Source organism: Cuculus canorus, chromosome 8 (assembly GCF_017976375.1).
Source record: "Cuculus canorus isolate bCucCan1 chromosome 8, bCucCan1.pri, whole genome shotgun sequence".
Lineage (NCBI taxonomy): Eukaryota > Metazoa > Chordata > Aves > Cuculiformes > Cuculidae > Cuculus > Cuculus canorus.
In genome coordinates this window covers 13,673,452-13,689,122 of record NC_071408.1, presented here as the reverse complement: position 1 = coordinate 13,689,122, position 15,671 = coordinate 13,673,452, and the positions used below count along the sequence as shown (strand labels likewise).

The 15,671-nt window shown below is 45.5% G+C and overlaps 1 protein-coding gene across 1 annotated transcript; it reads left to right on the top strand.

Annotated features, from left to right (window-relative positions):
• The first annotated feature begins 2,350 nt into the window (after positions 1–2,350).
• On the top strand, positions 2,351–15,418 carry MFSD14A (major facilitator superfamily domain containing 14A). Its single transcript, XM_054073112.1, has 12 exons — positions 2,351–2,566; positions 7,748–7,843; positions 9,004–9,066; positions 9,650–9,777; positions 10,862–10,976; positions 11,905–12,123; positions 12,363–12,476; positions 12,940–13,011; positions 13,495–13,607; positions 13,777–13,874; positions 14,430–14,593; positions 15,200–15,418. The coding sequence occupies exons 1-12, from the start codon at positions 2,480–2,482 to the stop codon at positions 15,404–15,406; spliced, it is 1,476 nt and encodes a 491-aa protein (XP_053929087.1). The 5' UTR covers positions 2,351–2,479; the 3' UTR covers positions 15,407–15,418.
• Positions 15,419–15,671: the final 253 nt, after the last annotated feature.

The window sequence follows — 15,671 nt, the reverse complement described above, 5'->3', positions numbered from 1 at the left end:
ATGCATCAGCTAACCAGAGGAGCGTAGCTGGTACGGAGTACTGGGGTGCAGGGGACAGTGTTCTTCAGGTCTGGGCTAGAAGTAATCTGCAGTCTGAACTGAAACCATTGAAACCATTGTTCGTCTGTTCTTTAGAGTCCCTGTGCTTTAGAGTAGATGGTTCCTCTTGGGGAGTTGACAGGTACTGTCTTTTCATTCAGCTTTCATTCATGATACCATCTTCTGCAGCTAGCAGGCAGTATTACAGAATCACAGAATCACAGAATCACAAGGTTGGAAAGGACCCATTGGATCATCGAGTCCAACCATTCCTAACACTCCCTAAACCATGTCCCTAAGCACTTCATCCACCCGTTCCTTAAACACCTCCAGGGAAGGCAACTCGACCACCTCCCTGGGCAGCCTGTTCCAGTACCCAATGACTCTTACTGTGAAGAATTTTTTTCTGATATCCAACCTGAACCTCCCCTGACGGAGCTTCATTTATATTATTTATTATTATCATATTATGCATTTGCTTTGTATAGACAGTTGGACACTAACAGTGTTTAGATGTAACAGACAATTTCTGTTTCTCTACTTCAGGAGATGAAATGTTTGTCAGGAATTTGTCTCAGTTAAATAATAGCAAGGCAGATTATGTCAGGACCTAGGTAGATAAGTGGAGTCTGGTATTTGAAAACATGTAGCTGGCTGAAATTCATGACAGCAAAAGCAAGTCATACATAGTTTATTCTAAAGTTAGGAATTCTTACTTGAATTGTCTGCTCAGCCTACATGAGCAAACTTGATATTTAAGATGCATTTGGGATAATGACATCAATAGCAGAAGTTGGTCTAATGTAAGGGTGTAAATGGAAAACCAGCTGTTCAATCAGCCTCGTTACAAAACATCTTTGATGAGATGTAGTCGTCTTAACTTATTTACAGGAGTTCCTTACATGTCATGTACGCATCTGTGTGTGATGCTCCTACCAAAACATAACAACATTCTCTCCAAGCAGAAGACTTGAAACCATGTCAAAATTTTAGGACCCCTCTCCTCTTCAGATAGAAGGGATGAGAAACCCTGGAATGCTGCAATTGTCGCATGCTTGGCATAACTTATTAGGACTTGTGACGAATGACTGACTGATGATAGCAACGGCTGCAAAGATCTTTTTTCCCCTACGGGTGTCTGGGTGGATCCATGCTTCCTGTCATGAGCAAGAGCATGCCGGCCTTTGTCTGCTGCGAGACCAAGAGCAGATCCATTGGCTTGAGTAGCCCTGCACCTCTTAAAATTAGAAATCTCTAGGAAGCTGTAATAAGAGGGTGTTTGTTCTTATGGCTCTTAGTTTAACTTAAGTCCACACAATCAAGCAGTGAGTGATTTACAGTCCCTTGTTAAGGGAGCAGTGTTTGTCCTAAGGGAAGGAGAGCTCAGGTCTGTGCATCACTGTTTACGTGGCCAGAGATGGTGTTAACACATGGCTGCCATTTTGGGGAAACGGGGCTGTTGCAGGAGCTGCGGAGATAGGGATGTGCAGTAAAAGTGATGGAGGAGTGAGTGAAGAACGTAGAGAAAAGCCTGGTATGTAGGCATGGCCATGGAGAGCTGCATCTGTGATGATGACTGTGGTGTTGGATGGGGACAGATGCTGCTGTGTTTAGTGCTGCCAGGGCATCAGCGATAAATTAAAATTATAACATGCAGAATAACTGATACTAGTACATTTTTTTTAAATATTTTCTCCAGTGAGAGGTTCAATGCCTTGGGAAAGTTGCCCTTCCTCTGCCTCAACCCATGGGCTGCAGGTAAATCAGAGCTCGGGTCAACTGCCCTTTTCAAGTCATCAAAGCTGCCATAAACAAAGTTTAACGCCTCCCGTTTGGGTTTCTGGGATGGGTTATGCGTGTAGGGATAGACTTTGGCCTGGAGGTGCCTCTCAGTGTCCAGCAAGAACTGCGGGGTTTCCTCCTTTCTCCCGGCCAGCTCGGGGGGAAAGGCGAGAGGGGCCCCAGTGCCTCCGAGGGGCGGCAGGGCCGCCACAGCGCGTTGGGGAATCATACAATGATAGACTGGTTTAGGTTGGAAGGACCTTAAAGATCACCCAGTTCCAACCCCCTGCCATGGGCAGGGACAGCGCCGCCCGGACCGGGACAAAACCCAAGCGGGCTGGGCAGTGCGAGCGGCGGGCCCTGCGCCCCCCGGGCTCATCAGGGCTCCGTTTTCGCCTGCTTTCGCCTATTTTTCGGCACCCTGTTTGTTTTCCCCGTCGCGGCCATTGCCCGGGGAGGAACGGGTGAGGAACGGGCCGTCCCGGTCACGTGACCGCGCGCGGCCAATGGGGCGATCGCGTGATGCGGGGCGGTGGCGCGCGGGCCAAGATGGCGGCGGGCGCGTGAGGGGTGGTGCGCGCGGGGGAGGCGAAGCGAAGGCCCGGCCGCCAGGGAGGCTCCGCCGCTGCCGCCGCTCCCGGGGCCGGGCGATGGTAAAATGACCCAGGGCGGGAAGAAGAAGAAGCGCGCCGTGAATCGCAGCATCATGCTGGCCAAGAAGATCATCATTAAGGACGGCGGGACGGTAAGGCGGGGCGGGGCGCGTTCGGGCCGGGCCGGGGCCCCGCGGCCGCCTCAGCAGCGGGAACAAGAGGGGCCGCCCGGCCGGGCCGCGCCTGCCGCCCGCGGAACCGGGGCAGGGGGGAGCTGCCGGAGGCCCCGGGGAGGGGGAGGCCTGGAACCAGAGCGCCCTGCCTGCACTGAGGGCCCACGCAGAAGACTCTGCCTGCATAGAGAGCCCTGACTGCCCAGTGCCAGCCCAGAGAGGGCTCTGCCTGAGAGGTGCCGCCTGCACGTTGCCACCCGCACAGGGGGCCCTGCCCTCATTGACGGCCCTGCCCGCACAGAGAGCGGCTTGCCGACACAGTGCCACCGCACAGTGCGAGCTCTGCCCGCACACGGAGGGCCCTGTCGGAGCGGTGCAAGCCTTGAGAGGGCCTTGCCCGCACGGAGAGAGTTCTACTCGCACGGTGCCACCCGCACAGAGGGCTCTGCCTGCACGGTGCTACTGCACGGAGAGAGTTCTACCCGCATGGTGCCACCGCAGAGAGCGCTCTGCTTGCATAGAGAGCCCTACCCAGGAGGTGCAAGCCCGGAGAGAGCCCTGCCTGCCCGGTGCCACTGCATGTAAAGGGCTCTGCCTGTGTGGGAACAGCCCCAAGAGGACTCTGCCTGCACAGTGCCAGTCTGCATGCAGAGGGCTATGCCAGCACAGAGAGCCCTGACCACGCGATGCCAGCCCAGATAGGGCTCTGCCCACTCGGTGCCACCGCACAGAGAGGGCCGTGCCCCCACGGTGCCAGCCTGCACATAGAGGGCTTTGCCTGCACCGTGTTGCCTGCACAGAGGGTTCTGCCCGCACAGTGTCACCTGCACAAGGGGTTTTGCCCACACAGAGAGAGGCTCTGCCAGAGCTGTGCTAGCCCACACAGAGGACTGTACCTGCACAGAGAGGGCTCTGCCTGCCCAGTGCCAGCCTGTACAGATAGCCCTGTCCGCCCAGTGCCACCCGCACGGAGAGGCCTCTGCCCACACGGTGCCACTCGCACAGAGGGGTCTCTGCCTGCCCAGTGCCACCCACACGGAGTACTCTGCCCGCCCGGTGCCAGCCCGCATGGAGGGCGCTGTCTTGAGCAGCCCCGGCCCCGCGGCTGCCCCCCTCCCTGCTTCTGCTGTGCGGAGACGGATTGGCTGGCCCCCGGGACAGGCTCCCGCTGTCAGAGAACAGGATTCTGCAGTTCCCTTACACTGTCTTGCTTCCTCTTAAATGCATACATTGTAAGAAGAAAGGAAACTGAAATGTTTGGGCTGCCGAAGCTTGGTTTTTAGTTGCGTCCCATGTATCGTTGCCCCTGTTTTTTTCCTCTATGTAACATCTCGGGGACCATTATCTGATGGGATGTAGTGCTTCAGAAGATCTCTCTGGAGCAGTCATTGATTGAAATACAGTATATTTCCAAGTGTCCTTCATCTCTCAACATTCTTTAGCCAAGAGAGAAGGGATATCAACAACAGTATTCAGTGATAGTTGGGGTGCTGCATTCAGTGTCTCTCATCAGTTTCAAAAGCAGAGTGCAAACTTGCATGAGTTCTGTACAATGTTCAGTTGTTTTTAAAACAGTGGGGAGATGCATTTTGAGCATGAGATGAAGTTCTGTAGATGTCTGTCAGATAACAAAAATACTAGCTTGTGATATTTTCTGCCTTCACATAAATGTTCTGGGAATTCGTTATAAAATTATAAAATCTGGTGTAGCCTAGTATTCTTTATAATGACTCTAAAAAACTTTGTACTTGCATTTTTTTTTAAGTTTGCCAAAAAGCCAAAACCTGTGCTCACTCTCCTTAGTTTCTTTGCTTCCCCAGCATTCTCTGTGACATTGTGGGAAATGGGTGAATGATATCGGCCCATATCTTGATTGTCTCCATCTGGCAAACCAGTAATTAATCAAGCATCTGAGCATCCAGTTTCCAGCCTAATTAGTTTATTTTGAAACTACTTGACATCAAAGAAGACTGTGACTCTGCCTGCAAGAACATACAGCTTTTTAAGGAGCCAGTGTCACAGGCAAAAAGAGTTTACTGATGGAGAACTTCAGTCAGTTTAATTTCTTGTTGACCCTAATCACTGTTTCTGTTATGGAAAGAAAAAAACTGGAAACCCAGCCCTTGTTTCTGCAATGCCTCTCCTCCCACCAGAAGTTACAACGCAGGTCCCCTTGGCGAGGCGATGGGTGGTGCCTGGTGGTATTTTTGTGGTGTTTCCTTTGTAGCTGCATGACAGAAAGCAGCATGTAATGATGTGTGTACTCAAGAGTGTGTGGTCAGATTCACCAAAGGAAAGGCAGTAACACCAGGGGTTTCAACACTGTTCTTAATTTTGCCTTCCTTTATGAGCACTTGTCTTGTGTAAGATCATGCATTTCTGAAGCAGTCATGAATTAGGAAGTGTGCAGCTGGGCAGTGCTGGAGAGAATTGGCGTTTGGGACTTGGTGCCTTACCCTTCCCAGCAGAGGGAGCGGTAGCTATGACCTTGTATCTGGTGGTGTTGCTTTGATGGCTATTCTGTTGCTGTCAGCTGTGTGTCCTTAGGGTTGCCTGGCAGATGCGCTTTTATTGCTGGCATGACTGACAGTACACAGCATTTGGTTAAAGACATTTTCTCTCTGACGAGAGAAAGGGTCATTCTTAGATTACAGTTTTGTGCCACAGACTTTGCTAAATATAATTACGCTCTGTTCTGGCTGTGTGGTTGCCCAGAAGGATTGTGGTTATTCTGATGGGAATGTCTCAGTTCCAGGTTGTTCACACAGAGGCTTCATAACTCTAGGTATAAAGCCTTCCGGTTTGGTTGCACCTAGGTTATTACATTAGATTACACTACTTTGGCCAGTCTGTAAAGCACAGCACGGCAGGTTTGCAGAGTACAGTAGGGCTGAATACTCAGTGCCTGTGCTGTACCTTTCGGGGTAGGAGGGTATATCAGACCAGTACTTCAGTCTGAATGCAGATAATGTATCTTTTGCACCGTAATATTTAACCCTAGGAATCTAAACATCGCTTCTGTTTGTTTCTGCCAGTGTAATAAAAGACATCTGATCAGGTTGCTTACAGCTGGGTGGCATGGCAGGGGGCAGCTGTCACCCACCATGTGCCTCTAAAATCGCCAGCAGTTCTGCTGTGCAGGACAACCACTGGCACCGTTCTGCTGGTTTGGTTTGTGGCTGCCTGGAGCTGGACAAAGGCAGAAAAGAGACCGATTACTGCTGAGCCTGTGTTTGCTGTATGCAGACAGAGTGGAGGTGCCTTTGAACTGTGGTGCCTGGGGGGACAGACGTGGCTCGTGGCTCTCCCCACACCATCTGTGGGTCACGAGCCAGTAACTTGCCAGGAATCAAGTGACTGTGAGAATGAACTGGATCTTCTGTACCAGACTGAGGAAAACAGCTCACATTGTTGGGTTTGTGCAGAGCTGGATACATTTTAACCTGAAAATAAAATAAGGATTGTGGGTAGAAAGGGGAAGGAATTCTGGGAAGTGAAGGTAATTATAGCCACTTTCTGTACCTATAAAGACTGTTAATTTACCTCCTTAAGAGAATAGGCTGAAAAAATAGCAGAAATGTCTGTATGGCATGTCTCTGTTGACTGAAGAGGACTTGGTAAAGAAAAATAGCACAGTGCTAAGGTACTCCTGTAGCTCACCTCTACGTGTTGATGTGGTTACTTTTGAAAATTTATAATTTTTTCTAGCAACAGGGGTAAGCAGCCAGTGTGGTTTTCTGCATTTATTTCCTACAGTTATTCAGAAAGCTTTTTTTTTTCTTTTTTTCTGTGTTGGAAATACTGAAATCTGGAAAGAAAAGCTAGGTATGGCTTACATAAATCTTGTGATAAATGAAGGACTCCAGTATTACCTAACTGAAACTTAAAATTGCATCATATTTGAGGTTTTAAAGCACCTCTGAAAATCTCCAAGCCAGCTGCCCACTCTCACCCCCAAGCAGGGTCAGCTGGAGCGGTTTGCTCAGAGCTGTGTCCAGTTAGGTTTGGGGGATGGAGATTCTGAAGCTTCACTGGGCAGCGCATTTCCAGGGGTTGGTTTTATTCAAAGTGTAAGCCGAATTTCCTGTACTTCAGTGTGTGTCTCCAGTCCAGTCAGTGACGCCTCTGAGAGGAGTCATATGTGCTCCCTTCCCATCAGATATTTACAGGCATTGATAAGACCCCCCTGAACCTCCTTGGGAAGCAGCTGAGGACCGTAGTTTGTTTGTGTTTGCTCACTATAAGTGCTGGGTCGAGTCAGATCAGTAATGCTCTGTTAGTAACTCCCCTTCAGGCAAAGCCAGGAAAGTAGATGTAAAGGCAGCACGTCTAAGGTTAAAGAATGCTGTGAGATTTCTGATGAGTTATTCATAATGCCTTCATAATGTCGTTTCCTCAACTTGCAAACGCTGAACTGTGGCACGTTGTTTGACAGGCATTTATAGAATATGTGAGATGAGTAGGTTATCCCACCCATGCTCTTTTTTTTTTTCCCTCCTCAAAAGCTACTTCTGATGATACTAAATCATGAGAGAATTTGAAGTTCCTTATTTCAGATCTTTTATCCAGATCTCTCCCTACATTTGAAGCACACTGTAGCTGATAGGCCTGCTCTCAGTATTTGGGAAGTGATCAGTGCTGTTCCTGAGACTCCCTTCTGGCATATGTTATTTCAGTTTTTCTTCCTTGATTTAGAGCTATCCATGTTTCGTACTTAACCATGGTGCCTTCTGCTAACAGAAGTACAATAGAGCTGTTTGGTAGACTAAGTAATTAGACTTCAGGATAGCTGAGTGTGAATACTGCTGTGTCCTGAAACTATGGAAACTTGATTTCCATGCAGCATTATGTGACCTCAAGCATTTTTCTCAAGGAAAAGGAACTAGTTCTCTAAATAAGAGTCTGTTTCTGCTTTCGGTAGTGTCCTTGTTTCCCAGACAGGCAGTATCAGTGGTTTATCTGTGGAGGTTTAAGACATTTCAAGCTGTTAGCAGCAAAGGGTTAAAAAAGGAACTTTGCTCTGTGCCAGTTAGCTTGAGTAACTGTGTTGCGTTTGTTTGAGTCCTGTTTCAGTCCTTAGTCCTCTGTTTAGAGTGTTCAGATGCATTTCTCATGACTGTGATAGATGTTCTAATCACTTGTTTTTTCCTCTTGTTTTAGCCTCAAGGAATAGGTTCACCAAGCGTCTACCATGCTGTTATAGTGATCTTCTTGGAGTTTTTTGCTTGGGGACTCTTGACAGCACCCACTCTGGTGGTAAGTGAGACGCTTCAGCTTTTTCTTGTTGAAGAGTTGGGGCAATTAGCACAAAGGCACTGAACATCATCTGAATAGAATTAAAATTGTCTACCGTGGAGTTACTGTGTTATGCAGATGAAGAGTTTTATGTTCTTAGGTGGAATCAGTAATTTAAAGTTATTTCACTGTAGCAGTATAATGACGCAGTGTAGCTGTTGATTTGCAGATCTGCTCACGCTCAAGCTTACACATAAATATTTTCTGACTTGAAACCAGTAAGACGGTAGTGAAATTATCTTTTTCCTTTCAAGATGCTACGAAAAGTTGGCACATTAGAAATGTAAGGACAAAAATACACTTGCAATCTGGTAAAATTATGCAGACGTGTGTGTAGGTAGGGAGATCTTTGCTGACCTGGCTGTGCTTTAAACAGAAGCTTCAGAGGACAAACCCTGTTACACCAGTCACAGCTTCCCTGTGATTAGCGAGACAGTCATACCAACATGTTTGTACCAAATTATTTTCTAATGTAGTTGGTTGCTTTCTGTTTGGATTTAATCTTTGAGAGTGACACATGCTTACAAATTAAAAGGAGCAAAGGCTTAGAGATCTTCAAGCAAATTCCGCCTAAAATGCAGTCTTGGTGTGGTCCCATAAGCTGATGTTGCCACGCACAGTCTCTGGTACATAAAAGGCACATCGGTCACTGTCTGGAATCATCTCTCGCCACACAAGTTGGACTGAGAGAGGTGCCTGGTTTAACCTGCCTGTCTAGGCCGTGGTCACTGAATTGAGAGACGCTTCAGAATGATGTTGTCTCTCCTCTCTCTGTCGAACCCCTGCGGATGATGGGCTGGGGAGTCTGGTCTAAGACCATTTCTTAGGTTCTCTGTGGTCTGTTTAGATTTCAGACACTAGGGCTGGATGACACAAATCCTTCCCAGTGTTGAGAGAACTGAGGCCTCTACCAAGTAAAGCTAAAATCTCAAAGTACCTGCCATGTGAATTATAGACTAAATGGATTATTTGTGGTGTGTCTTCTCTTCTTTTTTTTATTTCTCTGTATCCTATGAAAATATAACACTACTGTGGGTTTGCCACTGCAGAAGTTGGGTGCATCATGAGCAATGTTTATTGTTACTATTTTGTAAATGACAGTGTTTGTATATCTTCTCCAGGTTTTGCATGAAACCTTCCCGAAACATACGTTTCTAATGAATGGGCTAATTCAAGGAGTAAAGGTATGGTGACAGAAGTTAATCACAATTTAAAGTGAATGGTGGGAGGAATGTGGAAATGACTGCCAGTTGAATGAAACATTCAGGAGGCTATAAAGAAAACAGGAATAAATGGTTGCTGAAAAAGCAAATATGCATCATTTTACTTGTAATAAGATATTACTTAGTCTCTGCCTGCTGTCTGGGTTCAGTAAATAAAAAGGTAGTTGATTAATCCCAAATGACAGATGTGGTGTTAAGATTTGAGAGTTTTTCACTTGGAGCTTGTTGCTCCAGTAGGATGTTTCCAATTACTTACGTTTATGTGACTTCTAAACGTATAAACCTATAAAACACAGTTCATAAGACTGGTGGTGTGACTGGATCATCTGTGTTTTGAATTTTGTGTAGCTCTGACGTAATAAATCTCAAATTTCATGTAAACAGGCAAGTAGATCAGTCACGCTTGGCCATATTGCCTCTGATGCACTGCACTGTAGTCATCACCTTTAGTAAAAATAGAGCACAGCCTGCAGTCAGTGCAGTATGGTTGGCTACCATGATTCAAACCACTTGGCTCTAACTTGCAATGTTTTGTTCCATTTAGGGCTTATTGTCATTCCTCAGTGCCCCGCTCATAGGTGCCCTCTCTGACGTGTGGGGGCGAAAGTCCTTCTTGCTGCTAACAGTGTTTTTCACCTGTGCACCAATACCACTAATGAAGATCAGCCCATGGTCAGTAAATGCTTTCACACTAGAGTTGCCATTTCTTGTCAAGGGTGCTATATAAATGCTTACACTTGTAGCAATGTTGATAACTATCGTTTATGCTCTGTGGAAGGCTGAAGCTTCTGTATTAATACAGTGCAAAGCTGGGAGAACAGAGTCAAACTGAAGTAGCTGCTGAAGTCAAACTGAAGACCCAAACACCTTGCTCAAAATTTTAAGACCTGCTGGTTTTGAGCTCTGTGCTGTGGGCCCCACTCCTGCTTCAGCACACTTGCCAAAAAGACTGGAATGCTGCTCAGTAAAGATCAGGCCTTTATTGTGGCCCTGGTACTCCAATACTAACTGGCTGCGCAGAAATGAAAACCTTACTGTGCCAGATAGTGCACGGAGAGACCATTTGTAACTTAAAATGTTCCTGCAGTTTTATGCTTTTGTTTCTCAAGTTTTAAAACCCACCAGTTACCCCACTGCATGCAGTCAGTAAGCTGTTCCCTGGTGCGCACGTTGTCCAGGCAGGGCATGAGCCGTGTTGCAGTGGTGCTGGGCTGCCCACGTGCTGCAGCTGGGGGTGCAGCCATAGCACAGACTGCATGGGCGCAGGGCAGAGCCAGCTGTTCAGGCAGCCCTACATGCCTTTTCAGTTTTCTCTCTGGTCCCATGAATTGTTCATGGATTCTTCATCCCTTTTCTGGGAAGTAGCCTGTTTCTGAGCATGGATTAATGTTTCAAATGACATGTGCTAGTGTCTGTAGCATAAAGAGAAGGCTAATGTTGAGACCTCTCAATGACTGGATTCTCAGAATACTGAGGTTCCTAATTTGCTTTGAATTGTAGACACTCAGTTGCAGTTCACCTGACACTTTGTTTCCAAGAAGTACTTCATCACAGCGGCTTTCACAGGCTTTATAAAATTATGGGGTTCATCTTTCTACTTGGTGGGCTAAGGAGGAATTACACAACTGCATTGAGATCCTTTCACATTGGCTTTATGCAAATTTATTTTAATGAAGTTGGACATGTTGAACAGGACTTGGATCGTAAATAGACTTTTTGTTTCTATTGAGCTGTTCTGTTTTTGTACTGTTCTTAGGTGGTACTTCGCTGTCATCTCTGTCTCTGGAGTGTTTGCAGTGACGTTTTCTGTGGTTTTTGCATATGTAGCAGACATAACCCAAGAACACGAGAGAAGCATGGCCTATGGTTTGGTATGTATTTCTCTGGCTCTGTTCCTGCGGTGTTCCATACTGAACACTTCAGTAGGTAAAACTTTCCAAAACTGTAGTTTTGTTCCTTCTCTGGCAAGTTGATTTTCGTTCAGACTGATTTTTTTTCTCTTTAATTGTTCTTCTCATCCAGTCCTGCCTCCCTTCAATATTCTGCTTGTAACTTAAACAAAATATGACCGTGTTAAAAACTGTCTTCCCCACATCTGTCTGAACCGTTGTCACATGTGTTACTCATGATTTGAGGGGCTGGAGTTACTCGTCTGGTGTTTCTCACATTGGTACCACTCTGTCTTACAACTCGCCTCTGTGTCTCCTTTATCTCCTGACAACCAGCCAGATCTTAGGAGCCTTCACAACCCTGCATGTTACCAATTAGCAGAATTATTTGTGTGTTTGCATTACGGAATCTGTTACCATGTTTATTCAGCAGGAAGAGCTAAATATTTTCTTTCTGCCTGTACACATCAGGGATTTAGGTATGTTGAGAAAGTTCCTTCAAGTTCTAAAGCTAACTGCAACCAACTTTCTGAAGATCCACTGTACAGAACTGGATTATCCAGCAGGTTGAATTTAATATGCCCTTGATACAGGCGATTTCTTTTTTACCAGGCATTGCCCATTTCACCGATACAAAGATCGAATACAGCTCATCACTTCCCAGAGACACCAGCAGACTGTCAAGTTAATTAAACCTAATTATGTCAGTATATACAAGAGTGCCGAGTGCCTCCCGTGGCTGTCCAGTTCTCAAAAAAAGAAGTCTTTTTTTAAAAGTTGTGGCTGTCTGAAATATGGCTGCAGGTGCGCAGTCGCAGGGAAAAGGTTACGCGAGTCAAACACGAAGGCTTCTGAGGATGAGGACACATGGATTTACATCGCACATCTCACCAGCTGTTGTTTGTTCCAGGTTTCTGCAACTTTCGCAGCAAGTTTAGTTACCAGCCCTGCAATCGGTGCCTACCTTGGTCGAGTCTACGGAGACAGCTTGGTGGTTGTCCTGGCTACAGCAATAGCCTTATTAGACATTTGTTTTATTCTTGTGGCTGTGCCAGAGTCACTGCCGGAGAAGATGAGGCCAGCATCCTGGGGAGCACCCATTTCATGGGAACAGGCTGATCCTTTTGCAGTAAGTTATTTAAATATGGACTATTTTATTGGTAAATGCTAGGATTTTGAGACAGAAATAGGCTGAATTTACTATCTTTCAAGCTTAAAAAATAAAGCCTGTATATTTTCAAGTTTAATCTTGCATTTCTGTTAATAGTTTTGCCAGTTATCTTGCTAAGCAAGGTAATAGCTTCGTTCACTTCGTTACATGCTTTTCTGACTGTGAAGGTTAAATGTCTTATTTTTTTCTTGTCGTAGTCACTGAAGAAAGTTGGCCAGGACTCGATTGTGCTGCTAATCTGCATAACAGTCTTTCTTTCCTACCTCCCAGAGGCAGGGCAATATTCCAGCTTCTTCCTATACCTCAGACAGGTAACATAACATTTTGACATGGATTCAAACAAAGTAAATTTTTCAGTATTGCTAAATTAGGACAGAAAACGGGGGTAAGCAGTGCTCATCTAATTTAAAAGCTTCCAGCAGCTCATTTCAGTCTTCTTGATGTTCTGGGTTTTGTCTCTTTTTAGAGAGACAAAGAGAGGAGAGGTGAATGAGTTATAAAACAGTTTCTTGTGTTTTGTGTATTTTTGCATTAATCTTGAAGTACAAGATTCACTGTGTTAGACTGGTTTTGTTTGGGGTTTTTTGGTGGAAACCATTTACTTGTTATCTATTTATACCCCTTTATCTTTTTTGTATACTTGCTTGATTTAATTAAAACCATCCTTCTTTCTAAGTTAGGGAAGAGCCGAACGGTAGCGTGTTCCCCACTGGTCTCTGTGACATTCCCATACACTTTCTGGTTAATAATCAAATTGCCTTTTCTTAAATCTAGATAATGGGATTTTCATCTGAAAGCGTTGCAGCATTTATAGCAGTCCTTGGGATTCTCTCCATTATTGCACAGGTGAGTTACTGATCCGTAGTTCATTGGTTTGTTAAGTTTGAAAGAGCAAAGCACTGTGGAGAACTTCCATAATACTGTGGGTCTGGACAGATGACTCATCTTTTCTGTAACTGCTTTTCTAAGTCTGAAACAATTAACACTCTTAACTTCCATTTGCATGAAAAAACAGCTTCCCAGCGAGGGTGTGGTTCCTTCATACCCACAGTGTATTGTGTTGAGAAAACTAAATTCTTTGTGCGCCAGAAGGGGATACAGTTTGTTCATATTACTTGCTAAATGATTGATGGCTTTTGGTAGAGGCTCCTGAATACTTGACAAGTGCTGCTACTGGAGAATTTTACTTGACTTCTGAAAATTAATTTATTTACTTGGCATGTATTTAACATTTAGAATAAAATGCTTGGGAGGTTTGTTGCTTTTTTTAATTCATTAGTTTATATGCATGTGTTTAACATTCAGAATACGTTTACTTTCCTCCATCAGACAATAGTTCTGAGTTTACTGATGCGATCTATTGGAAATAAGAACACCATCCTGCTGGGCCTAGGATTTCAGATACTCCAGCTTGCGTGGTACGGCTTTGGATCAGAACCATGGTAGGTACATTTCATTTCAGTAGTGGAATGATACGGTATCCTTCTGTGCCTCACCCTTTGCCCAGGGGAGAGGCGGCACTGTGTATCCACACGTCCCTCTACAGAGAGCCGCCCCAAGGCAGCATGTGGTCCATGCGGAACAGTCACTTTGGGTCTCTGTTCTTTGCAGGATGATGTGGGCAGCTGGTGCAGTGGCAGCCATGTCCAGTATTACTTTCCCAGCTGTAAGCGCGCTGGTTTCAAGAACTGCTGATGCTGACCAGCAGGGTAGGTGTTGTCCTAATACTTTGTATTCTACTCAAAGAATACCATGCGGGCAGCTGTGCCGGCAGAGTCGTAGCCTGCCCGACCATTCACAGAGCAGCCCCTACACCTGAGCACTGGGCATAAAACATTAAACCCCAAGTTATTTCTAAGTTGTAATATGTGAGTATTAAGTCCTTCTGGCACAGAGGAAAACCACTCAGCAGGTTCCCACAGCAGCAAAATATTTAGCCAACTAAATGCTGTTTATTTTGACAAGTTTTTGTAGTTGTCCAGGTTGCACAGAGTGCTTCCTTTCCTGTGAGATGGAGTGCAAGGATCTTGTGAGCGCAGCTCGGCTGCATTGCTCTGGGCCTGAGGGTGGATGGGGAAAACCCTTGAATAGAGTGTGGCAGTTTTTCTGCAGGCACAGTGCACGGCACCCGTGAGAGCTTCCCTGCTCGTGCCAGTTTGATGGTTGAAGTGAATCAAGTCTTATTCATCTGTTCACAACCCATGAAAAATAGCTGATTATCTGTGTAGAAATAGAGAAAGGTAACAGTGTTTTATGTTTCCCAGGTGTTGTTCAAGGGATGATAACAGGAATTCGAGGACTGTGTAATGGTTTGGGACCAGCACTTTATGGTTTTATATTCTATATATTTCATGTTGAACTGAACGAACTCCCCATGCCTGAATCGCCAGCAGGAGGTGGCGCGGTCACACAGTACCATTTACAACAGGTATACTTGGCTTACTCATTAATTCTAAAAAAAGAGACTAGGAAGGGATGGTGCCCCCCCTCGCACTGTGGGGCTGCGGTACATTTGTTACGCTAACTGTAAATGAAGGACGTAGATGGTATGATGTAGTTTAACTTTCAAAGAACTACAGCTGGTATCAATGGACAAGTGATGACCCTTGTAAAGAGAAGAGATTGCGGGAAGGATGGACTGACATCACCAGCATCCCCCTCTCCTCTCCTTGATGCTGGATTGACCTTTCACATGTATATTTTTTGGTTTGTCATCCTTTGCTTTTTTCCACCAATTTCTCACTATTTATTAGGAACTTAAAAAAAATAAATCTATTGAGGACACTCAGCAGCAAGAACTCGCACTAACAAGGAAGCTGGCGAGCATTCAGAACCCCACGCTCACTCTCCTAAGGCTTAGGGTGTAACAATCTTTCCATGTCTTTTCTAAAAGACTCCACGTGGGCACCAATACTGCATGGCTTGCATAGCGATAATAAGGTTTTCCCACTCTTGAAACGTGTGTAGTGGCAACTACAGCCTGTTACTGTGTGTCTGGAGATTTGCTAATACCTTGTGTTGTTGCCATTTTCAGAATTCTATAATTCCTGGACCCCCGTTCTTATTCGGAGCGTGTTCTGTGCTGTTGGCACTTCTTGTTGCCTTGTTCATTCCTGAACACACAAACCTAAACCTACGATCCAGCAACTGGAAGAAGCACTGTGGCAGCCACGGCCATCCCCACAGCCCACAAGCTCCCGCTGAAGCTAAAGAACCGTTACTGCAAGATACAAACGTATGACAGAAATCCAGGAGGATCTTTTAGACTTTTCTTTTTTCATCAGCAGTTTGGGATACACATTCCAACTCCATCAAAAATGTCTTTTCTTAAGGTAAACTTAAGAAATATCTTACTGCATGAAATTCATAGGAAGAGAAAAAAGGAAGTTTCTCCAAAGATGTTGCCATGGAATTAATAATCTAATAATTTGCTTTTACAAACACTGTTACATACCTTTGTCTCTTGCCATGAAATACTGTTACTACTAAATTTTACGTTGTAGTTC